A 27,258-nucleotide genomic window follows, 5' to 3' on the forward strand; every position below is an offset into this window, starting at 1 on the left:
TTAGCTAAAGACAGGTACTGGTAGGAAATCAAAGGAATAAAAGAAAAGTCAAGAAAGTTCTAGGCATTTACTTCTCCTGGGCCATGGTTTGAAAGTGACAATATTCATCTCCAAGAAGACCCAGCTTCTGCAGGGAAGCCTCTGTCCTATAGCCCTTGAGTGGCAACAGCTTCCTGCTGAGGATAATCCATTAGCCCTTTGCTACATCATTGGTTCTAAATCTTTATTAAACTCCCCTCAACTAACCTTTATAAAGAGCCATCTGCATTCTTTCTGGTGTCTTCCCCTACCTGAACCCAACCTCGCACTTCTAAGAGTATCTGGAGACATTCAATTTTAGGATTCCACAGCTTTTAGAAAGTTGGCTCAATTTTAAAGGTTAAATTTTTCTCATTTGAGTTGGGAGAAATCCTTAAGAAAATCATTGCAGAAGCTTGAAAGAAGGTCAGTAGAGCCCCAAGAAATTCTATTGAGTTGGTGAGCAATAGAGTTTTGAAGATTGTGGCTAAAATACAAATAAATTGGAAGCCCATTCAGGCCCTCAAGTGCCACTCAACTGCCTTCAAGAAAAGAGACAGGATCCATCCCCAATGTCTGTCTGAAGGAAGATCCATGTGCTGTGGGAAGCCAGACACCAGAATGTGAACCTGACCCGGGTCTTTGTGGGGCGTGGCAGAAGAGCCCTGGGAAGGAGACCTAAAGCAAACATGACCCTTTCTCTGTAGGGCTCCTGGCGCCTGGCCCTCAGGAAAGACAATGTCACTGTCTAGGAAGCAAGAGCTGTGGCTACTTGATAACCCATTTTTTTTCTTAATCATCATCCTAATATCCTGTATCTGTACTCATTGCAATGCACTTCCCAGTCTGGAAGACTGATGCTCTCATTTCTGACTCATAAAACCATAATTTTCAGCTAGAAAATTTTAAGATAATTTAGTCCTGCCACTATGTGTTGAGAAATTATGGCAACTTCACATCTAAGAGTCAAGTAGCTTTGAACAATAGAGCTCAGGGACACTTCTTTTCTTCTTCCAAGTGGATTGTGGGACCAGCTAATTAGCAACCCATAGAATAGAAGTTTTCCTGGAAACAAAAGTGACAAGAAGAATGGAGAAGAGTGTGTGACTATGTTTCTGTTTGATCATCTGAACTTACCATGGGCATTTGATTCATGGGTATTTATGATAACAAACAGTTGATTCCAGTGATTTATATTTGCTTGGAAATAGTTCTTACTCAAAATCATAACCAAATGAGCTATGATTGAGAGCATCAGAACAGGGAATAGCTTCCTAGGTCCACCTGAGACTTGGTCTGTCTCCAAGGCCTTTACGGTATCTCAAAAAACTACCTTGTTGAGAAACAGTAAAAGTCATTTTTTTCCCCAAGCAAGAGTCTTGAGCCTAATTACATAGAAAAAGCACCCAGTGATTCTTTCTTCTTTCCTTTCACAAGAAGGACTGTTCTTGGCATTTTTCTTGAGGAGGGAATGAAAATTGACACTTCTGGAATCATCTGAGGCTCTACAAGTGGATATGTGACCTTTTAATAATTATACTCATGTGCACCACACTTCTTCTCACTCAAGAAGGCATAATTGTTTGTGGGATCCCAAGCTCTTTGGGCGACAGAGCTGAGGAGTCCCTCAAGAAGGCCAAGTCAACCTGATTCCTCTCCCACGATTTCAGCAGACTCCAGTGTGGTCCCACTAACTACCTCCTGTCGTCTTTCTCTTCTCCATGATGCTGCCAAGGTGATCTACCCCAGAGACATCTCTGATGCTATCACTGCAGCACTCTGTTGTTCAAAGCCTTTGTACGGTTCTCCATTGCTCTTAAAGTCCTGCCCAGAAACAGGCTTGCAAGCCTGGTTCCTGTTGCTCCATTAGGAGCATCTTGCTGTCTCCCACCCTCCACGATCAACTTTCAGCCACCCTGAATAACTTTTATATCCTCAGAAGTTCCATATTCTCTCTTGCCTCTGACTTTGTACACATCCATTTTCTTCTCAAGTAATAACACGACAGTCTCTTACCCTTCAGCTCTCAGCTTACAGAATGTTTTCCCACAAAGAGCTCACTCCTTTCCCTCATTAAATCTGGGCTAGATACCTGGTATTTGGGCTCCCGTTCAACCTTATATTTCTGATAGCCTAACAGAGAATGCTGGATTATTACGATTATTACTACACTTCCAAACAACTTTAACATCATAAGTACAGTGCCTGACATAAGAGTTGTTTAGTAACAATTTTAAATACGTGAATAGATGAGATGGAAATTGTACTTAGTTCAATGCTATGTGATTTGGGCTTTAGAACTTTTTTGTCATTATTTTTTTAGTTCAATGTCCAACACTTCTTTCCTATCCTCAAATCCAACTTAATATTAACTAAAATATTTTGATTTTGAATTTAACTGTTTTTTTTTTTTAAAGTGAACTCATTGTCAAAGATTGGGAAAGAACAGACAAAATCAATAACAGAAAGACAAAAAGCTAACTGAAGAAAAAGCAATAATGGAAGAAAACTAACAAAATTAGAAAACCAGATGAAATAACTTTTGGAAAATGCTATGGAAAGGGTAGAGGTTTATCTGGAATGAAATTGATACATATTTCAGCTATGGCTTGCCTCTCTACTGGTGATTGAACTTCAAGCAGCTCTGCCATCTAAGGGTTTAGAGAATGCTTGAGCTATCGAAAGTGGATCCTTTCAGGGGCCAAGGAAGCCCTGTCACAGCAGTGGAAGTATAAAAATTGTACAACAATGGCACCTAACTTGGACCCACTGGTGTAAATATATATCGTACCTCCCAGAAGCAGCCGACCAAAGGCACTATATCTGAACTCAAGAGCCGAAGTCAGAGTGACCCTGCTTACATGGGTCTTAGTGATTCACTCGAAGAATTAGGGGTTCCCATCCCTGCAAATCTGGGCCTGTGCGTTTAGAGGTCTTGCTAACTAGACAAGAAAAGCTCCCACCTGGGGCCCCACAAGAGTCCCATTCAAACTTAAGTTATTTTATTTTGGGGTGCTACATTTTTTATTTTGTATAGTAGGCACACAAATGCAGCAGTCACATCCAGGAAAGGAATGGGGCCCAGGGACTCAGATATCTGAAGAATGAGGATCTGTCTCCTCACTAGGGATGCTACAGAGCACATCAGTGTGCCTTCTGAGAGCAAGGGAAATCCAGAACGGGCAGAAGTAGAGAACGTGAGCATGAGTTTAATCGTGGATTACAAATCTTTCCCAGATTTAAATCTTACATCATTGTTGTTGAAGAAGGTTTAAGAAATGGAATTATATGTTATTTAAATGTTCTAGAGGTCAATTTGGAAAAGTATGTACACTATATTTCAAATGTTAAAAATATTTATTTAATCTTTTGCCCAAAGACTGACACAGAAATTTCATTTCCACAAATTTAATCTGATTAAATTAGGATTCTAACTCATTATAGCCTAAATAATTATGATCCTACTTAATTTCCTGAATGAAGGAATGTGTTGGTAGCATAATATAGCTAAGTCTCTCTTCCTCAGAAGAATGTAAGTTCTGAAAAAGTAAGAACCGTGCCTGGGTTTTTTCCCCTCCTTCTCTAGCACTATAGAATCTACCTGGGGTATATAATCAATTTTTATTATATTTAAATTTGGAAGAATCAGTTATGATATATGCATAAATGGGGTATTTTATACACCAAAATGCTTACAATTATGTTTATTTAAATAGTGATATGTTAACAATAACTAACTTTTTAAAGTATCTAACAAAAATGCCTTTTAGCATGGTTTCATACTTGGGGGTACATATTGTATGTGTAATTTTAAGAATTAAAATCTCTTTAAGAATACATATCAATGTCATAATAAGAGTTATCCATGGGAAATATTTTTGATAATTCTTTCTCAATTCTCTTTTCTAAATGGTAAAGCACCTGCATTTAATATGTACCATTAGTACCAGATATATAAAATTATAAAGAGACATCCAAGAATAATGGAGTGATACAAAATGCATTTCAGAGATATCTTCCTTGAGCAATGTTTCTATTCTTGTCTAGAACCAAAAGAGAAAAAAAATAAATCCCTTGGATATAATAAGGAGAGATATAGTGCTTCAATAATTTTGATGGATAGTAAAGTTAGAAATTGGATGCTTTAAAATTGTAGCTTTTCTAAGGAACAGCAGATTTTGAATGCATTAGGATTATTGTGGTTTTACAAAAACAAACAAAAAAGCCCAAAGGCAATTTGCTGTAAATTTAAAGTGTAAAGGATCAAGATTCAAAATTCCAAGTATTAAAATCTTCACTCAAAAACAAAGAGGCATCTACTTAAGCTAAGAGTTTTGCTTAGGATAGGTTGGCACTTTACATCATAAAGCATCAAAACTTATGTTTTCCTACATTGAAAACCTTTCCAGAACTGGGATCTGTTTCCCCCAATCTGTCTTCTGAAGTAGTTTCAGGTTAACACATCAAAGCGCTGGGGAAAGAAATTGTCTAGCAATTTACATTGAGCATTAGATTTTGCAGGCTTATTTCACCCTTTTCCATTTCCATTCCTCATATACATTTACCATAGCATATGTCAGGGTCTTCCTAAAACTTCCCTTTGTGCTTTTTAACACAATGATGTTCAGGAAATTGCTGGCTTCTTCAGTTGCCAAGTGTATACAGAACATGGAGAAGCCATTTGCTTTATGAAAATCAACTGAGAAAAAGGTATCTTAGTATTCCCTAAAAAATTTCAATTGTAAATATTTTTGTTTCATTTCTAGAAACCATGAACACGACCTAGAAAGTTTCAATGGTTTGATAAATAATAAATAAATTCATAATGAGATACTTACAATAGACATAAAAAAAGCTAAGATAATCACTAAATATGGAGAATTATGTGCTAGAGAAATACCAATATATTCACAAAAGCTACACGAACAGAGGGCATATTTGATAGTTTAAAGCTAGTGCTAGAAAGCTATACCATAATTTCTGGCTTACATGTCTCCTTCTTTGGAGAAAATGGGATAAAGGATTGGTGAGCAGATGACCGATCTGAATAGAAAGTCTAGAAAAGAGAGCATTTTTTGAATTTTCTTTGCAGCATTGAGCTGTAAAGGCATGTCAAATTAGCTTTGTATTCTTCAAGTCAGTGTTCTTTTTAAAAAATTTAATTTACTTATTTATTCATTTATTTAAATTTGTTCCAATTAGTTATACATGACAGCAGAATGCATTTTGACACATTGTACACATATGGAGCACAACTTCTCATTCCTCTGGCCTTACATGATGCAGAGTCACACCAGTCCTGTACTCATCTGTGTATATAGGGTAATAATGTCTCATTCCACCATCCTTCCCACCTCCACACTCCTCCTCTCCCCCAACTCCCCTCTGCATAATCCCAAATTCCTCATTCTTCTCAGTGTACCGCCACCGCCCCCCGCCTTATGGATGAGCATATGCTTATCAAAGAAAACATTGCCCTTTTGTTCTTACATCTTGATCTAAAGCTGATTTTCTTTGGGAACCATTTACTCATTTTAAACAACTGAACTATAGCCTCCTTAGGAGCAGAGCAACTTTAAAATGAAGCATTTCTTAATTAAAATTAGGCATTTACTTCAAATTAATACTTATGAAGAATACATTATTTTCTAAGAGTAGGAATTATTTTATTCCTTTTTATTTTTCAATTTAGGTTTTTATTTTTGTATTATCTGTTTTTGGTTACTTAAGGCTCTTTTGTTTGTTTGCCTGAGATTCTGACTATAAGAAAAGAAAAATTTTAAGCAGAAAATGAGAACATTCTGGAACTTTCTTCAATTTACTCATGCTTTTAAAATAGAGGAAATATTAATCATAGCATTTCATGAGTCTTTCTTTATTTCTGCTTCCTACTCTAAAGGGAATCACTAATTCTGAAGAGAAAACAACAGAGAAGTGAGAACAACACCAGTGTAGGAGTTGGGCCAAGCACTTGGATTTAATCACCAAAACAACAAGTTTCAGACAAATAAATGAAGTATCCTGGCAACAATATTTTTTAAAACATAGAATTAAATATTTATCACTTTTTTGTGAGGAAGGGGTACCAGAAATTGAACCCAGGGGCACTCAACCACTGAGCCACATCGCCAGCCCTATTTTGTATTTTATTTAGAGACAGGGTCTCACTGAGTTACTCAGTGCTTCACTTTTGCTGAGGGTGGCTTTAAACTTGTGACCCTCTAGCCTTAGCATCCTGAGCTGCTGGGGAATATTTAACACTTTTAAGATTAAAAATGTGTAAAATTTGAAGCAAAATACGTATTTAAAAGGCAGTTATGAGTTCATTTGAATATGTATATATTTAAAACTTCTGTCTATAAAATGTTACATTAAAAGTAGAGAGGGAAAATCCTTGAAGAACATTTGGCATAAAGTTAATAGTTTTTACCCTAAAGCATTTATACAACTTGTAATAAATATCAAATGCCTAAAAATAAATGAGCAAGAAATATGAATAGATTGTTTATGCATAAAACTAAAATGATCAACAAATAGAGTAGAAATCACCATAATATTATGAAAAAAGGTAAAGGGGCTTAAATTAAAATGATAGAAGCTCTGCTTTTTCAAATAGTCCAGGTTTTTTTTTTTTTTTTACTGTTTATTTTATTGTTTTGTTTTTGTTTTATTCTTTGTTCTCCTTATTAATTCTTTACCGGAAATATGATCTATTAATCTATATCAACATCATTAAAACTATTCATGATTGAATACAATGCCATAGGAAGGCGGGAGATCTAACAAGGCTTCAGGATTTACAAGAACTTAAACTTTCAAAGTGATTGACACTTTAGAGGAACCCATTGGTAATGTTCCCTCTCTTCTTCCTTTTCTGTATTTTTAAAAATTTTATGACTGAATTTAGGCTGCTTTTAATTGAAATATTTTTCTTAAAAATCAGAAAAGCAAGCTTGTACTGAATACTTGGAATTCTATGATACACTGTTTACACTCTATTAAGATGAGGTTAAAAACAGAACTGAATATTGTCCTGACATATTAATTGCATTTTTTCTCTCATCATTAAAAAGGATAATATTTCACATATTAGTCTGAAATTTTGAACAATGAACAAATAGTAGCAGAGCTTGTCAATCATTTGGATATATTTGTTTTAAGTACATAGTTTGCACTAGCAAACTGTATTAAAGATTAATTTACATTATCTCATTCTATCCAACAGTCCTATGATAAAAATGTTATTAACTCCATCTGGATCAGGCAGAACATGAACTTACTGACACTATATTACTCAGCTAATGAAAGGAGGAACCAGTAGGAAGTTCATCAGTGACTAATGAAAGCACAGGAATTTGTCAAGAAATTTTCAAATGTTTATTGGAAAGGTAAATCACAAAATTAAGGAAAGAATAACAAAATATTCACTATGACTATGTTTACTTTTTCACATTTACTTTTACAAGTATATATATTTTAATCGTTGAAATTATAATAGGTGTTAAATGGATGTTTTCAAATAGTACGTAGCTGTTTTTGTGACACTTAGATATTTTCCATATTTCCAGAGAATATTTAGAATTGTTAATAATATTATGCATAATATTTATGGGTTTGATATAGGTGCCTTTTCCACCTTAAGACATCTGTTTTTTCTTTCTTTTTCTAATGCTTTCTTATGTTCTGTTACAAATAAAGATATATTCAGTATCTTCATGAATATAGCTATTTTGCTTTTCCTAAATTATTTTAATGGGATAAATTCATAAAAGTAGAATTGCCCTGTCAACTGACAAGTCAAAACTAGCTGGGGAAACTGAAAGTAGAAAAAAAGCTATTTACACAGCATCTCTTAATTATGTAAAAATGAAGCAGTTACTTCCCACACTGAAACTGTAGCTGACCCAAAGGGGAGCTCCAGCTGTCCTCCTGGCTGCCCTCTCCTCTCTGTGCCCTGTGCATGAACCCTGAACAAAATACACAGTCTCTACAATGGTCTTGACAGAGCACCACTTATTTCTAATAGAAGTTAGTAGGGGCAGGTATTCTTTTTATCACAATACTTTCACTTTCATGATTTAATCAGTACTTTATTAGACATTGTCCCTTGACCAAGTCCTTTCACAGACAGTGGAGAGACAACCATCTTTTACAAGCCTAGTGTACAGTGTGATCACATTGTTACTCAGAGAGGGAGGAGAGCTGGGTGGCTGAGGGGTATGCCCTTGGGCTACATTGCCTGGGTTTGAATCCTAAATCTACCATTTCCATATAATGCAGGACCTTAGAGCAAATATTCAATCTCTTTTGGGACTAGACAGATTGATGTAACTATAGATATAGATATGATCGCCAATATATTTCTTAATACACAAAATACATACTAAATCTTAGTTTATAGATAAACACAAACACATAAAAAGTTTTTATATCCAAATATAGATAAGACCTTAAGGAACTTCTGGACCAACTTTCCATTGCCAGAAAGAAAACTTTTAATTTATTTATGGCTAACAAACCCATTCAGCAACGTATGTCATTCAGTTATAGAGGATACATTTTGCAAGCAATTTATCTTATTATATTGTTCCAGGAAATTGTATTGCTCATAGCCAGACAGTCTATGAGTTATTTATTCAACTCTTTTTTTGTAATATTCAATATAGTTTTGGTCATGCCTGCTTTATAAAACATACTCATGTTAAAGTTCTCAACACATGACATTATATAATCTCTTGAAGTTTTGCAATTTCATTTGGGACATATCATAAATTATTTCAAATGAAGAGCCATTTCTTTCTTAAGCATACACCCTGTGCTTACCACCAAGCATAAATGAAGTATGTTTCTCTACCAATTAGCCCTAAATCAACATCTCAACTTTTGTAAGAGGAGTTGAAGTCTACTCTGGCTGGATGATAAATTAGAGCACGTTTTCATTCTCAAATGTGACATAACAGAATTTTTTCTTCATTTTACAAATTAGGCAGAAAGCACAATCTCAAAATTAATATTGTACACATGTAGGAAAATTAAATTTTAAAAAATAAATTCACAATGGATGTGCAATTTCTTCACATTGCTCAACCTTTTTTGAAGCAAAATTCCTTCTGATGAAAACTACAAATTCTGTCCTCAAAGAAAGACATCCAGAGGATACACAGGATTCCTGGATTTATCTTTGAAGCTGTATCTATCAATCTCTTTGGGTTTTTGAATCTGGTTAGGAAGGTCTGTTGAATATTCTCCAGAAACCTCCTTGCCAAATCACTGAAGTTCTGAACACCTCAATGATATAGTGTTTGCCTCAACAGGACGATTCTCACTGATGGTGTTTATTGTACTTCATGGTGGTGGTGACAGCCTCCAGCGAAACACACTGCCAGGAGACTCCTGCTGCAGTTATCCTGAGGGCATCACTTAGCACTCTGTTCATTATGTTGTGCAGTATTCTATTTACTATAGACTTCATCATGCATGTGTATAGATAAATAGTAACACAAATATTATGATGGAATCTTACTTGGAGCATATGGTGATCCATCCAGCAGCAAGAGCTATCTTTAGATTGCATAAGATACTAATAAAAAGTATCCTCCAGAAAAATTTTACCTTTCAATATTACTACAAAAATAGGGTATCACTTACTATGAAACATCCAAACGTTGCTATTGATTCCTATCAATGCCTGCTGATTTCTTAATACAAGCTCACTTACCAAAAATGTTATCTATTTACAGTATTTACAACTTTGAAATAAAGACAAGTTTCTCTTGAAGTTCTTTCAACAATGTTAAACATTTGCACTCTTGATGCTCCTCTTCTGCTTCCCTTTTAAAAACTGGACTCTACTACCTTGTCATTGACACACTTCCTGGCATGTTTTCTTCTGGTATTGAACCCAGTCTTGTTCTTTCATGTGTCATAGAAATATTAGAGATAAATTTCCTATTTTTAATTTTCTTTCAGCAGCATTACCTCATAAGCATTGCCTAATTTTATAAAGCATCCGTAGATCAGGGATCTGGCATATGTTGTTTTATTTTTAAAAACAAATTTCCAGTAAATGCAGTTTTCAGTTTACACTTACGAAGTCAAAATGTCAAGATGACTCAAAAACAATACATTAAATTGCAAGTGAACTTTACAGATTTGATTTGGCAAAGATAGCACAAGATTCAATCAGACGGTGTGTCTACAATATGCCTGAGTGAGCAATCAGAGATCATTCAGGAAGATAACGTCAAAGGCCAGACCCACACCATGTATGCAAATACCTTGAGGTGGAATTAATCCAATAGAATGAAAATTTTTCTACAAAAAAAAAAAATGTCAAAGCATGCGGAAATGTTACCGAAGTGCCTCCTCTAATGAGAATTTCTGTGAGGAGCAACCCGTGAGAAAGCACAAACACAGAGGAAAGGTAAAGGACAAATAGGTAACTACATTCAGGTCCCCTCTGCTATTTCTACCCAAGCACAACACTGCTTATGACACCATTTCCTCCAGTTAGAAGAATGGCACACCAAGGTGAAGATTTGTCAGGCACCCTGTTTGGCTTTCATGTACATCACACATGAGCATCTCCTTTGTTCAACATTTTTGGGGAAAGGATTTGAACCATAAATTTTACAATTTGTCCAGAAGAAATGGGCTTAATGAAGGAGGATATTTATTCTTAAGTATTGAAATACCCAAATTCTTGAAATAATATGGCCCAGAGTTTGAAATCGAGATATGATACAGCAACTTTTAACCACTGTTAGAAATTTCACAACCTGATTACACAAGAAATTCCTGGCTTAGGAAGAGTATGCCCTTAAAATCCACCAGAGAATGACCTTGATGAAATGACCTTCATGTCTTTTAGTATGGTAAGGAAAACAGAGCCAAGAGAAATAACCACAGTACTCTGGTGAAGGACTGATGGACTGTTTGTAAGTTTTAGGACTCTATACTTTGTTCCAGTAGATTCTAAGAGCAAGACACTGAACACCAAAATGTCAGTAAGCAGAAGCACTCCTGGAGTGATGGAATAAAGACCTGGGGAAATTTTTGCCTCCATAAGAAACAGTGGCAAAAAACAAAACAAAACAAAACAAAATAATTTTTCAGTCCTCTGGAAATTAACCAAAAATTTGCAACGAGAAGTATTTATTCAAGAAAAATACCTAAATCTTAGTAAGAATCATGAACTTTGTGATATTTTAGCTGCCAGCTCTATGGTAGCTTTGAAATTCAATAGGTTTGCTACCACTGCCTAACGTCACCAGAGAAGTGAAAACGGTGTGGGTGTCTCCGAAAGACCCAGGCCCCAAGAATAGTTACCATTTGACCCAGCTCACTGAAAATCCCATTCACAGGGATAGTCCTTATAAAATCTCATTCAGAGCCCACAAGCTGTCAAACTCCATTTCCTCCTGACATTTGCTGAAAATAATCAATAGCAGTTGTTCAATTTTGCAGCTGCCAACGCAGAGACACCTGTTGGAGTAGAGACGCAGAACAAAAAATTCATAAGGAAAATATGTGAAATAAAGTGTTGAAAAGCTCCAACATATTACTGGGCATGTGGAAATGCACATAGCCAGGAAGGATCTGAGAAGACTATGATGTCTCACCTCTACTTCACCTTGAGGTTCTCCCAAGACCATCATTCCTTAACTCTTCCAGGTCCTGGTGGCTGCTGGCATTTCTTGAGTTGTGGCTGCATAAGTCTAGTTAGTCTTCAAGGCCAGCATTTTCAAGCCTCTTTCTACTTTGTCTCCATGTTACCTTTTTTTTTTATGTATCAGTGACAAATCTCCCACTGCCTTTCCTATAAGGACACTTGCTGTCATGTTTAAGGACCACAGAAAATTCAAGACAATATCTTCATTTCAAATTTTTAACCTTATCTACAAAGTCAATTTTTCAAATAAGATTACATTTAGATGTTTAAGAGATTAGAATCTGATCTTTTGGGGGACTGTTGTTATGCTTATCATGGGTCCATTCAAAGATTTCCATGTCAATGTTCATAGAAATTTTATTCCTCAAAAATTTTGGGGAAAATTTCCATCAGTAGTTTAATGAACAAACAAGTGGTAGCATATCACTTCCATAAATTTAATGGGTATAAAGAGGAATAAATTATCAAAACTGGAACAACATGAATAAATCTCAAACTACTTACCTTGAGTGAAAGAAACAGATGCAAAATATTACATATTATAGAATCAATTCCTTTTGTGAAAAACTTCAAGACAAATAAATCTAATCTATAATGGAAGAAAACAGATTCTTGTTAACTTAGGGATGGCAGTGACAAGTGGGCATTGACTGGCAGAGTGTGCAAGGGAACATTGTGCTATGGTGGAAGTGTCATATACCTTAATTATGAAAATGGCAACATGGGTGTGTACATATAGCAAAACTTATCTCTACACTTAAAAATGTATGTCATTTATTCTATAAGAATTAAATTTCAGTAAAGTTGTTTTCAAATATACTTAAAGCATTTGAGATTTGCTCATTTTAAAAAGATCTAACCTCAAAATTAAAGAGAAAAACAAAATCTGAAATCATACCATCGACGGTGTTTCTTAGAAAAAGCTTACCCATGCAGATGTTTCAAAATATTTACCTTTCTTGTTCCTAATTATTATTTCATTTTTATGTTTATGTTCCTCAATCATTTGGAAATATTTCGGAGTGAGAAAGCTATTTTTTTCTCTGTAGTTATCTAGTTTTCCCCAAGACATTAATGATATAATCAGATTTTCTCATTTATTGGAAATTCTGCCCTCATCCTAACTAATTTCTCACATATGTCTAGTTCTGTTCCTGTACTATTCTACTCCATTGATTCTAACATTTATTTCCCTTTGTTTTTCTGGGTTGCATGATTTTAAATTATTATTTTATCTTTATGAACATTTTGATGTCTAGAAGACCAATGATATTGTCTTTATTCTTCTTTCTCAGAATGTTGATGACAATGTTTCTCAAGTTTTTATCTTTATATAAGCTAAAAAACAAAAGCAAATACAAGAACAAAACAAAGCCTATATGTCAAGATTATGACTGAAATAACACAGAATTTATAAATTGATTCAGGTGTACAGTCTCTGAAAATATTGACTCTTCTGAACCAAAACTCAAACCTTCCAAATTTATTGAAATATTATTTTTACAACCCTCACTCTGTTTACAGTTAGTTTTATAAAGACATTTCCGGTGCTTTGTTACTTACCACTTCAGACTCTTACTTGTTTGCCCTCTTTGGACCATGTTCTGTAATATTCTTTGTCCTATTTTATATTTCACTTTAACCAAATTCTTCTGATACTTGTAGATGTACTTTAATATACCTTTTCCTATCTTTTACTTTCAACCTCTCTGAGCCAGTTTATTTTAGACAAGATATGATAGGCTTACAGTTGTAAATTAAAAAATATATTTTATTAGAGCATTATAGTTATAGTTCATATATTGTTAATGTCATACTTAATAAGGGGGCTCATTTTGACATCATCATACATGCACGGGACATACTTTGCCATCTGCAGTCCCCAGGGCTTCCTCTTTCTATCCCCCTTTCTCTCTGTTTTTTTTCCTTTACTCCACTGGTCTTTCTCCTATTTATTTATAGTTTTCTTAATTAGTGATTTATAGATATCCATAAATGACAATTCACTGTGGTGCATTTACATATGTACTTGGCATAATTTGGTTAATTTGATTCCATATTTCTCCCTTTTTCTGTCCTTTTCCCCTCCTATCCTCTCAATCTCCTTCTTCTACTCCACTAATCTCCCTTCAATTTTCATGGGGTGCCCTCATCTTTTTATCCTGATTTTTTATCCTCATCTTTTTATCCTAGCTTCTGCATGTAAGAGAAAACATTTGACCCTTGACTTTCTGGGTTTGGCTTATTCCACTTAGCATGATGTTCACCAGTGGCCTCCATTTTCCAGCAAATGCCATAATTTCATTTTTGATGCTATAGAAAACTATTGTTCTGTATGAGTGTAAGTATCTCATCAGAATTATTTCTGTGAAGAATGTAATTTGTTTTATTTTAATTCTGACATCTTTTACTTTTTACTATGCTTCTACTTTTATTTTCTACCACTTACTATATGATCTGTGATTTGTCCACATGCCCATTCTCCGAAAACAGTTTATTTCATAGGTATTTCCTAATATAATTTCTCATAATTTGCTTATATATGTGTTTCTCAGTTTATCCTCTTTAGAAATGAAGTGGTATATAGTAAATTCCTGTATTAGTCAGAAACCATTTGGGCAAATTATTATAATCCAACCTAGTATTCTTTATATTAAAGTTGTAATTGATTGAAAGCCATTAGATTCCAATAGCTAATAGAAATCTAGAGGATTCCAGGAAGATTTTATTGCTCATGTCATAGGAAGGAGACATAAATAACAAAGCTTTAGGAATTATAAGGACTTAGAATTTCAAGTTGATTGACACTTGGTTTTTCCTTCTTCTCTCACAAGTTAGCCTAATTTTCTTTTCCCCATATTATATATGAAAGAGGTTTTAAATTTTACTTTTTTCAGTTTTATTCTTTTAGAAAATATTGGCCTTACTCTCTCCAGACCCCTCTGCTGACACACTTCACAGAAGCCATTGCATCTGCTTGGTCAGGTGCCTGCTCTCGACTATGTAATGAGATTGCATTTGGTAATTCTGCCATAGACAGAAGTAAGGAGAGACACGAGTAGGATTGTGGTTTTGAGAATCACAGAAGTTTTGACAGACAAAACCATGTATCCTGTGCTCTTGGCATACGCTTTCTCCTTCATCATCCAATAATTAACTTGAGAAATGTCTAACTCAACTGTGTTCTGTAGTATGTGGTCATAATGCTTTCTTATACTACTACTACAAAAAAAAAAAAAGAAAAAGAGAGAAAGAAAGAAAGAAGAAATAACAGGTTCAGAGAAGTGAATATAGAGAAGAGAAAGACAGAGGAGAGACTTGGCATTGGAATCCATGACTGAAGCTTCTGATAACAATATTAGTGAAGTTTAATTTCTAAAGAACATCTTCACTTAGTAATGCAGTGAAGTAATAAAGTGAATCAATTTTTATAATTTCACACAGTGAGTGTGTGTGTGTTTGTGTGTGTGTGTGTGTGTGTGTGTGTTTCATATGTTGCTCGAGTCCCTTTTCTTAATTTGAGAAATTCTATTCTGGATTGCTTTAAAACATGAACATCTCTTCAAACTGAATGTTCAGATAATGTGAGAGTTTTCTCCACACTATTATACTTTGTCCCTGAGCTGGAAAGTGCATGTTAATCTTGATGTCCCTGATCAGTCATCAGAATTCTACTGCATCTTGTTATTATTCTTTGTGAGTTTTTACAAAGCTATTATTTTTCCTTACTTTCAGGGTCTTTTTTTTTCTATTTAAGTTTCTTTATGCTCATCTTCACTGATTATTTTCTAGCTTCTCCCTTGTAATGATTTTTCTCATTGATCTTAAGTGTTTTTCATATAAATAACATCAATTATTTGTCCTGAATTTCATCAAAATGGTCTCTGTGCTCTTCATCTTTGAGCAAACATCCTAGCCTATACATCACACCCAGCATAGCTTCACTCAGTTTCCCATTTTCTGTTTGCCTTTTGTTACTTCAAAGCCACCAGTTCTATTCCCTCCTGCCACATTGCAGTAAGTAATCCAATTTAAGTGTTCACCCTCCCACTATCTGTCTTAGCTAAGCAGATGCTTACCTATAAAGTCCAATTTTTAAATTAAGTCCCTCCATTATCACAGAGTCCCTGATACTCCTGCATGACTGTAACCATTTCTGTGGTTGCTTTTCCATATTTTCAAAGTGCAGCCTGCAAACAGCAAGGATTTCCAGCTGCAGTGACAGATGCTGACCTGCAGTTCTACGTCCTCCTGTCAGGCATTGTTGAAGAGCATCCACCCTTTCTCTAGCATACCTTATGAGAACATGCCTTACAAGGTGTGTTAATACACTTCCACAGCTCCTTTCTATTTGACTTGTCCCATAAGAATGACTTATCTAAATCTCTGCTTCCTGCATTGCCTCACCTCTTGGAACTACTCTAGAGCTTGTCTACAACATTCACTGCTCTTCAGTAAACACAGTGTCTATACCATATGGATCAAAGATGACATGATTTTAGCAGAACAAAGCATGGCCTGCTTGCTTTGCAAATCAGATCAGACAAATGCCCTATGTCTCCCTATATTATCTCAACACAGGGGTCACACCCAGGGTGTGTGAGGCCCTGGAAAAATACTATTTGCCAGACCCTATCTTTTATGAGAAAAAAGATGGTTAAAATGTTTTATAAAACTCATGGTAACATATGAAATATAGTGATCATTCCAGTAATGTTTTAAATGGGAAGGGAAGAGTTACTTATATAGTTATTTGCTATCTTTGAGTGCACATGAAAATTCCTTGTTATTAATGAAGATCCCCCAAATTGGCTTGTCAATCCCATTCTGGACTTCCAATATCATGTAATTCCAAGAAAGAAATGCATTATTCTCTGCAGAAGTGATCTGATTATCCTCCCAGAATTGGGATTCTACCCTATAGACCCTGTAGTGTTAGTCACAGAATTGCTAAGTATTTGGTCAACAATACCTATTCAACAGTGAGACCTGAAAAGGGCAAAGAGGAGGTTAGGATTCAGAGAGGTCCTAGAAGCTTAGGTGCCTTGTCCAGATGGTACTGTCTGTCTAGGTGAATTTTGCTCATCAAGTTGAGATTTATAACAGTTTTTAAAAGGTGCTCTAAAAAGTGAGGCCCTGGATAGGGGTCCAGCTTGTCTGGATCAGACCAAAATTATCCTAATGCATGGATCTCAGATTCTGTTTTTCATCATCTGTTCCTTGCACTAGTTTAGGTGTTAATTTATTCATTGCTCTCTCTTGCTCGCTCTCTTTCCACTTTTCAGGGTTCTGGGAGGATCAAACCTCAGACCTCATATAGGATAGACATCTGCTCTATCATTACATCCCCTTCCACAGAGGTTAAATTCTTTCAAGTGGCTTCCAAATTGTCTCTGCATCGCTCAGTAAACCGTAAACTCTAACTGTAAATTCCACTTTAACTTAATATCAAAAAGATTTCTTTTTCCTTAAAAAAGAAGATATATATATACACACATATATATATGTATATATATACATATATGTATCATGGGAACATATGAAATATAGTGAGATATATATATATATATATATATATATATATATATATATATATGTCTTAAGTAAGGGGAGTTTGTTAAAAGGATACTTCAGGCGTCTTACGCAAGTCTCTGCTTTTCTAATATCTTCTTTCTCTTGAAAGTCCCTCATGGTGGCAATTCTCCCACTCTCTCCTTTCATCCTAACTTCTCACCCCTAAGCAGGGCAGATTTAATTTGCTCGGTTGCTTACCCTCTGTTATGGATTGCTCTGGCTCAGTCACACATGGCCAGTATAGCAGGATTGTTCTCCCTAAAAATCCACTGCTACTTTCACACCAGGTAGGCAGGTTGAGACTTTATGGTCTGGCCAGGGCAAGGCTGTTGATCCTTCTTTTCAAACTGTCTTCCAAAGGGCAGTCCCAATGTATCTTTCCCCCAGAAACCTGTGCCAACAGTGAGGAATTCATTCCTTTGTAATTAGATAATGTGATCAACAAGAAAAGCTAGAATATTGTTTAAATGTACATGGATACCGTCTCAGGAGGAACACTGTATATTTTAGCAAACACTTGTTAATCAATTAAAATTTCTTTCTGGCAAATTATCTGTTCTGATCCTTTAATGATATTGGCTATTTGTTGTCCACAATTACAGTAAGAGTCTTTTCCTTTCTTCTTCTTAACTTTGACAAATAAATCTTTTGACACATAGATTTCAGAATTTTTAATCTGAAACCTGTGTATCAAATTAATCTTTTATTTATTAAAAATATTATAATTATTTAAAAAAGCTATTAATCTTTTCCCTTGTAATTCATCCAATCCCTTTGACCTTAAAATGTTTCCTTTTACTATTTTATTGTTTTGCTAAACATACATCAAATAATTCTGGAACAAACTGATGAATTCTCTCTGCATTAACTTATGAAATAATGTTAAATTTATTTGTTGTCACCCTTTTTCTGTTACACATTTTTATATAAAAGGTATTGTGTCTCAGTCTGCTCACTTATAAAGAATACCCTAGCAGACTTTTTATTCAATCATTTTAACAAGTCCAAAAACGTAGTATAATGTTTCTTTATCTAAAGGGCTTTCTGACTCCTATCATAATTATATAATTTCCTTACTCTCACTTTATAGAAGTGTTTTTATTAATAAAATGTGAATCAAAATTGAAATAAACTTAATTTTATTTCATAATCAACAAAACATTTCAAGTAAAAAGTACAACTAAAAAATCTCCAATTTTTGCTTTAATTTCACATTTTATACAGTGCACAATATTTGTAAGATTCTCATTTTGATTATTTTATAACTAAGGTTGGGGAACAGCCTTAGTTATATATACCAAAGAATTTCTGCTGTTGTTTCCCTCATTTGAGAGCTATAAAGCAGATATTTTACTCCCCACAAAAATTCTAGGAAAAAAATATACTTTGCTTCTTTTCCTGTTAAACATTAAGAATGACTTGAAAGTTAAAATAGCCTTGTTATTAAGATTGAAGCTCTCTTGAAATCTTACTTGGCTATCACAACTTCTAAATTTTCTTATTTAAAAAAAATAATTTACAAGAATTGAATATCCTGTGGTTTTGTTGTTGGTTTTGTTTTGCTTTCTTCCTTCCATCTTTCCCCTTTCCTTCTTTCTTTCCTTGTGTGCATATTTAATTAGAGAGCACCTTTCTATAGACATTAGGGAGAAAAATTTCCCTTGAGGAACAATGAATAATAAAAATTATATGAATGCTATATGGAATGTTTTATTATATAAAATATGTTTAGACACTATTAGCTGTGACCACTGTGCTGCAGAAGCTAAAATGAGAGTATATTTTCTTCACTAAAAATCCCGATGTTTAGAGAAACAAAGAGCAACATACACTAAATACTTTCTTATTCAGAAATGAACCACAAGCTTTTGAATGATACTCCAGTGATTTCTGTTATTAAATTCAAAAGGCAGCCCCTGACATGGGGCCACAGATTCTCTCTGGTGCCCACGTTTAAGGATGTCCCCTCTTGGACACAGGTGAACACCTGCAGACAGGGTCCTCTTAAATAGCTGTCTGCACCAGCAACCACATGGCATGGTTTAACCATTCCACAAAGACTCTTCAGAGAAACTTGGGTTGAAATTCATAGAGAAACAGACAGGAGATGATTCCTAATGGCTGAGAACCAATCCAGGAAGAAGAATTTTCCATGATTGAAGCTTCTCTTTTGATAAGAGATTGTCTCCCCAGTTACTCATCCTTATTTGTCTGCAAAGTTACAAGAGAAGATCCCTAGATAAAGTGCTTTTCCAGTTGCTAGAACCAAGTTTAAGAAAGAAAATTAATCCCTTAAGATAAATGTGAGCTCAATGCCAAAACCAGTTTGCTTTTAGGTCAAATTAATTGAATGTGTGCTTTTCCTTTTCTAACAACATCACTTCAGGGGTGAGGAAGTTAAATCCTCACACTAGAAAATTCAAGGATTTCTGCTTCAATAATATGATAATGATTGAGGAGATAAGCACCATAAGAGTCCATCTTGGAAAAACGCGTGTGAAAATTGGAGCATCTGGCCACAGCAACAGAGGTCGGCTTTCTTTGTTTGCTTCTCTCACTTATAAACGAATGGAATCAAGGAACTTCAGAGTCTCCAATGTTCTGCCATTCTGTGCCTGTGTAAATCCATAAAAAATCCAAGATTGTAAAATACTTTATGGTTCAATTACTAAAGGAAGTAAAACTAAAATTCCTTAGGCTAGAAGATTTTTTAAAACGGTGACTTTTTTTTTTTCTGTACAGTCCTATGGGAAAGTAAATGAAGATTATAAACTGCACATAGCTGAAATTTTATTTTAATCTAAAGCATGTACTGCATCATAACGGATTCACAGATTAGAATCACTATAATGAATATGCCTCACATAGAATGCAAAGTATATAAATATATAGCTATTGGGGAAAATGCTAATTTTATTATTATTATGTTTGCCAGATATAAGTGGAAAAAAAATGTGTTCAAAGAAGATGTGTTTTACATTGTAATACCCAGCCTGTGTGAGCGTATTCAAAATTCACTGGAAACTCATCTGTCATTTGGACCAAACCTTCAAAATACTGTTTTGCCTATTTGTTATTTCCTTTCAATAAAGTGGGGGGGGGGGGGGGGAATAAAGGAAAAACAAAAAGAAAGAAAGCGTCCTACTCAGGAATCTGGAAATGCCTTAATGATGGAATCATAGGCAGGTGGTGGCGGGATTGAGAAGCCCACCCGGAGGCTGTCGCTGGACCAGTGGAAGTCCGGCCGGCTCAGAGGCTGGGAGGCGTTGACAGAGGCGGATGTGCTGGAAGAAGGCAGGGTCATCAACTGACTCTCAGTTTGTACAGGAAGCGGTGGACACTGCAGAAACGGATGGAAAGTGGAAGCTCTGAAACTCGATTTTCTCGGGAAGGAATTTGCTAGCTCCAGGGACGCTTGTCTCTGGAAAGTGAGGCTGGCCAGGCTGAGGTTGCTTCTGCGCTCACAGCCGCTGTGGCGGTAAAACCCAGTTCTGTTGAGGCTCTGGGTGTGCGAGGACCTGGATCGCCGGCTTGAACTCCACTGTGAGATGGGAGCGCTGGCTCTTCTTCGAGACAGACAAACCAACAATGCCCAAATAAATCCTCCAATTACCAGCCCGATCGCCATGGATACCGTGAAGGACATTAGAAGGTCCTCTGAAACAAAGAATAAACAGCTGAATTGATTTTTAAATAAGTATTCCATTAAAAACACAGGACAGAGTGTAAACTGTAAATTCATGGGAAACGATTAATTTAAGCCTACTTTGGATAAGAGAAATGGTGCTACATGGATGGGCACAAATTCGAGCCCATGCTTCCATTCATTCCAACAGAAAGATACAAATGACACCATTAGCTGCAGCGTTCCGGGTTGCTTATGCCATTTGTCATATTTATGACTAAAAATAGTTTCACCAAGGCCATCCTTTAGCTCATCAGTTAGTTGCGAATGTTATTCAAAGATAATTTCCTTTTGATTGACAATTGCAACCTAGGTGCCAAACTGATAAAGAATTTCCTGGTCACTTTGCCTTTTCCTCCGTCTGCTGTCAATCACACTAATTTCTCCCACTAGCCTTCTCATGATGCCTCACTTCCTGTGCTCATTCTGAGACAGGAAGTACTGGCACAGAACCATCTAGAGAGCTGACTGATTGATGCCTTATTTCCTGAACTTCAAGACCATCTCATGGGTCTCTGACTCCACGATGCCATGACTATGCAGCACCTGGGCTCCAGCTCATGCTGCTATCAAGTCCTGATTGTGATAATGGAATTCCTGTCCCCTGAATGTCCATACAGTCCCATTCAGTCTCTTTCACGTAGACACTTAACTGTATCCTCCAATTCATAGAACTTGCTTTTTTTTTTTTTCCCCCTATCCTGGAAAAAAACAGAAAATTAAAAAAAAAAAAAAAAAAGAAGAAGAAGAAGAAGTCTATCCCTTTCCCAGATAGAAATGATATCTTACTGCTTCTTTCAAACTAAAAGCATTGTGTGTGTGTGGGAGGGGGTGGAGAAAGGGAGGGGTGGAGAAAGGGAGGGATGGAACTCTGGGCCTTGTACAAGCTACATAAAATCTTATTGAATAAAACTCAATATCTTATCCCTACTTTAACTGGAAAAAACCCCTCCTGCTAAAGACCCCTCCAGCCTCACTAATGACCGTATTTTCCACTCTCCACTCTCTTGACATAGTTCACAAGCGGTGCTGGTTTTCTCCCTGTCCCCAAGCTTGCCTTTTCCTCTAAACCACTGTGCTTTCCCATATGATTTTCTTTATATCTGGATACAACTTTTTAAATTATTTGTTTTAATTGGCTATACACGATGGCAGAATGCCATAATTCATTTTATATTACACATATAGAGCATAATTTTTCAAGTCACCTATTGCACACAAAGTATTTTCACACCTTTGTGTCTTCATACGTGTATTCAGGATAATGATGTCTAACTCATTCCACCATCATTCTTACCCTCTAGTAAGAATTTTGAAGGTTTGGTCCCTACCCCTTCCCTCCCCTTTGCCCTATCTAAAATTCTTCCATTCCTCCCATGCCCCGCCCCATCGCCATTATGAGTCAGCATCCTCATATCAAAGAAAATATTCTGCCTTTGGATTTTTGGGATTGGCTGACTTCACTTAGCATTATATTCCCCAACTCCATCCATTTACCTGCAAATGCCATGATTTCATTCTCTTTTAATGCGGAATAATGTTCCATTGTGTATATATATATCAAAATTTCCCTATCCATTCATCTGCTGAAGGGCATCTGGTTTGGTTCCACAATTTAGCTACTGTGAATTGTGCTGCTATACACATTGATGTGTCTGTATCCCTGTAGTATTCTGTTTTTCCAATAAAATATAATTTATTTTTCTATTCTTTGGATCCAGGCTGGGTACAGGACTCAATTTGACCAAGAGAATGCAATGGAATCCAAACCTTGCAAGTTCAAGCCTAAGCTGCAGTAGACTTTCATTTTCTACCCTTGCTGTGCTTGGGAATTCTCTCATTGTGGGCATGTGGATAAGGCCAGTGGTGGTGACAGAAAAACATGGCCTGGTTCCCTGTATTGCTCTGGTCAAGAGCCTGCTATCTTTGACAAGTGAAAGGGATAATTCTAGAGAGGTCAGTTGCTAGTGAACTCACCAACTAAGGTTGAAAATCAGCAGAAAATCCATCAGGCTGACCTCATCCCAAATCATCAGCCCATGGAATTATGAGCAAGTAGATGATCATTGCTTTAGATCACCATGATTTGGGGGGCATTATAGAGAGCAAGAGCTCACTGATAAAAGATTCTAAATGCAGATCTTTCCCCATTATGAGATTTGTAGGGGACTTTGTTTGGACTCCATAATTTCAGTATTTTTTTAAATGATGGAGTTAGATTTTATGATTGCCAAAGTTTTTTTTTTTTTTTCAGATTATTCTTGTAACCTATGTTAATGTATAGAAAATCTGTAAGACAGAAATAACAAGTTGATCTTAACAAATGCATAAGCATAATCACTCTGCCTAATTTTAGTGACCTTCTACCATATGCTGCCACATCTATATCCTGTGGAAAGGATCCTTTGTGGTATCTTTTCTGGCAATTATCCTCAAAAACAATTATAATCAAAACCCTGTAAACCAATGATTTATACCAAATCTAAATGATATGTTTTCCAAAAATAACATGATAATTTCTGAATTACAAGATGATTTAAGACAGATTTGCTAGGCCTAGAACTGTTATTCTAAAATCTTTCTCATAAAAATAATGTTGATATAGCCTTAGGGTACAATGTCCTCAGACAGGTTTTGTGGAGGTAGGTGACATCCAAAGAAAGCAAATGGAGGTTGGGAGTGCCCAAGGCCCCTTGGTTAGATCCTTGGCACCAAGAAAAGAAAAAAAAAAAAGGGTGGCACAGAAAGTAGAAAAAAAAAAAAAAAAAGCAAATAGATGTAGTCCACATTAAAGCTGGCCTTGTTGGTAGCACAGTATGATTCCTAATTTAGCTATCGGTGAGCAAATATTTGAAAACTAAAATTCTTCTTAAAAAGAAATTTTAGGAATTCTGCATTGCCAAGACAATGACAGCCATGAAAATCCCATTTTCCAACATTTCTTAACAAAAAATTTAAAAAAGGAGAAAACAACAAACTGAACAAATAAAATCATGAATATGGTTTATGCCTTCAGCCTATTTAGAAGATGAACATCAAAACTTCAAGTTACCACAAAAAGAATACTGGAAAAGAGCCACAGGAAGTTGTTTCATTTTTCTTCCCTTTTTCCACATCTATTGACTTTTAAAAACTTTTCACGTGCTTTTTTTTCCCCTCCTTTTTAGAATTTAAATTATATTTTTCTTTTTTCCATCCTAAGAATTCTATTTCTATTGTTTTATAACTTTTGACTCTAGTTTACATTATTTTTCCTCTATTTTTGAGTGTAGTGGTTATTGGTAGTGTTTTATTTTATTGAGTTTTTGGGTTTTCTTTTTCTTCATAGCACTGATGATCAAGCCCGAGACTTTGGCCACATTGGGCAAGTTCCCTACCAAGAATACACTCCCAGCCCTGCTCCACCCATGACCTAGTCCCACTCAAACCTTGGATAATATGTTAACTTAAAGAAAAGGAGGAACAAAACCCTTAGCCAATGCAGCCCAGCTGGGGGAATCTGACAGCCCACTCTAGACACTGCAATAGCAGGAGAAATAACACAAGTGTGGTGGACACCACACCTGTCAAGGATCTCAAATTTGTCACACACCCCATCAGATCATACAATTATGACAAGACTTTAAATGAGTGCCAAAGAGATGGGGTGGAGGTGAGGGTAGGCTACCCCAACTCCTGCGTCTCTCAGAGAAACACAGAGTTCTGTACAAAAGTATAAACAGAATAAATGCTTCAGACCCTTCACAACAATTGGAAAAGTCAGTACTGGAATGACTTTCAAGTAACAGAACCAATATCAACAGTACATGAAGAACCACCCCCCTCCCATTATGGTTTGAATATGTGGTGTTCCCTAAAAGCTCATGTGTGTGACAATGCAAAAATGTTCAGAGGTGAAGTGATTATGAGAGTTGTAACCCAATTAGTGGATTAATCCACTTGAATGAATTAACTGGGAGTCAGAGTGTGGCTGGAGAAAGTAGGTCACTGGGAGCATGACTGGGGTTTATATTTGTTTCTGGTAAGTGGAATTCTCTCTGCTTCCTAGCTGCTATGTCCTGAGCTGCTTTCTTCTGCCATATCTTCTTCCATGATAGTCTGCCTCACCTGAAGCTCCAGTCCAGGGCTACAGAGTTGGCCAACTATAGAATGAACCTCTGAAACTGTGAGCCAAAATAAACTTTTCCTTTGCATTACAACGACACAACACTGACTAAAACAGCCCCCATTAACTAATAGGGGCTTCCACTCCCGTTGTAAGAGCAACCACATAGGGTGCACCCCTCTACTTCTTCTGTCTACACCACATCTGCCTGAACCATTGGAGGCTAGAGGGACCTGACTCTTGCTTGACTTACAGAGGAAACAGGTCCCTCAGTCCCCTACATGGTACACATTGTGTCAAAATCCCCTAATCAAGCTGAGAAAGCCACAGGGAGACTACACTATGAAATCCAACTGGAGTCAAGGGCAAACACTACACAAAAATCAATACACTAAGACACAATTTCAGAAGAAGGTAATATGACACCCCTAAAGTTAATAATTGCATAGTAACAGATTCTAAAGATATCAAAGGAGATAAAATATATTCAAAAGAATGATTTTATAAAGCTCAATGAAATCCAAAAGAATACAAATAAACAGTTACATGAATTAAAAAAGACAATGCAGGATATGAATGAGCATTTCCTTTAAGAGATCCAAAGTCAAGAGAAAGTAAAAATTATGCCAGAGGGGAACGTGGGCTGGGGAGAGGTTGATAAATGAATCTAAGTTACAGTTAGACAAGAGTAAGGAGCTCTGATTATGCACCATACAACTCAAAAAATCGGAAGAAAGGATTTTAAAAGTTTTTACCATATTGAAAAAATAAATTTTTGAAGGAACACATATGTTTAATCTGATTAGAGCATTATATCATGTACACATGTATAGAATCATCACACAATGCTCCATTTATATGTCTCCATTAATATGTACAATTTTCATGCTTTTATGTATCAGTTAAAAATCAATTTAAGGGCTCAGAATATAGCTTGCATGCACAATGCCCTGGGTTCAGTCCCAGAACCACACACACACACACACACACATACAAAAAAAATTAATTTAAGAGATGATGCAAAAGATTATTTGTGAACTATATTAAGAAAAAATATGAAAGTATAAAGTGGAGAATAAGAGATTAAAATAAATATGGCATAGAAATAAATATTTCATGAAAAAACTCAAAACAAAAAATTATTCTGAAGCATCGTACTATCTCATATACTAGAAATAAGACATTTGGGAGTGGTGGTGAACTGAGACTTAGGGGCTTTTGCTCTTAAAATATCTAAATTATCATTTTTAAGTAGTAATTTAATAAACAGATTACATCAGAATATTTTGGAAATGCTTTAAGCATTTCTCACTCCATGATGTTTTGGATGTATTATCATTTTATATAATAATAGTTTATGAGGAAAGAGTTTACTCAAAATTTTGTTTGTAATAACTAATACTAGATTTCCTTTTTTTTTTTTTTGCCACTTGTGGTCATGACAAATTCTGTATTTCACTGAAAAATGTCCTCATCAAACTTAACGGAATGATCTAGAAAAGAACTAAATAAAAACCAAGAACTGCTCAAGTATTTCATATGACCAAGTCCTTTATTTTCCTTATGAATAACTACATGAGTACAGGTGTTTTACTGCATATGTTGCTTTAGTTAAAAAGTAACTAGCTTTACCTTTTTTTTTTTTCAGAGTTTCTGGTAATCTTTATTTTTGTGAGAGGAAGTTGACTAATTTGTTACTTGATGCCATTAAGTGATTAATTGTCCCTAGAAGAGTCTATTTATTCACAGAAAAGTTTATACCCCAAAGAATCTGTCAGTTAATTATCACAAGACATATTTTAATTAAAGAATATGAACAAAATTCCTCAGAAATTCTGTGGTCTTCCCATAAGGAATGAATGAATGGGGAGTCCTGTGGTCCCTTTGCATGTTTTGCATTTGAATGGGAAAGTAACAAATTAGGTAGAGAGCCTAGCAGGCAAACCAGGAGCTCCCCCTAAGTGTGAAGTCTCAGTATCCCACACCTACAAAAGCTTCAGTCTCAGTATTCCACACCTACAAAGGCTTCACTGCAACATTGATTTTAAAAAATTGATGTTTGAAGGAATATGATTTATAAAATGTAATGTTTACTTTTAATTAATTACCTTGTTAAATAGCACAATCTCTAATTTCAAACTTAATCTTCATATCTACTCTGTGAAATAACTACTCACAGCTTAGCAGGCTGTTTTAAGTGTATTG

At 35.6% G+C, this 27,258-nt stretch overlaps 1 protein-coding gene across 1 annotated transcript in view; it reads right to left on the bottom strand.

Annotated features, from left to right (window-relative positions):
- Positions 1–18,448: 18,448 nt before the first annotated feature.
- Positions 18,449–27,258, bottom strand: part of Myct1 (MYC target 1) — a 30,532-nt gene continuing 21,722 nt past the window's right edge. Inside the window, 2 exon segments of the mRNA XM_027939575.2 lie at positions 18,449–19,878; positions 20,409–20,920. Of these exon segments, the coding sequence (XP_027795376.2) occupies positions 20,409–20,920 (512 nt within the window). The 3' untranslated portion in view covers positions 18,449–19,878.

The sequence above is a fragment of the Marmota flaviventris genome, chromosome 6 (assembly GCF_047511675.1).
Source record: "Marmota flaviventris isolate mMarFla1 chromosome 6, mMarFla1.hap1, whole genome shotgun sequence".
NCBI classification, from domain to species: domain Eukaryota; kingdom Metazoa; phylum Chordata; class Mammalia; order Rodentia; family Sciuridae; genus Marmota; species Marmota flaviventris.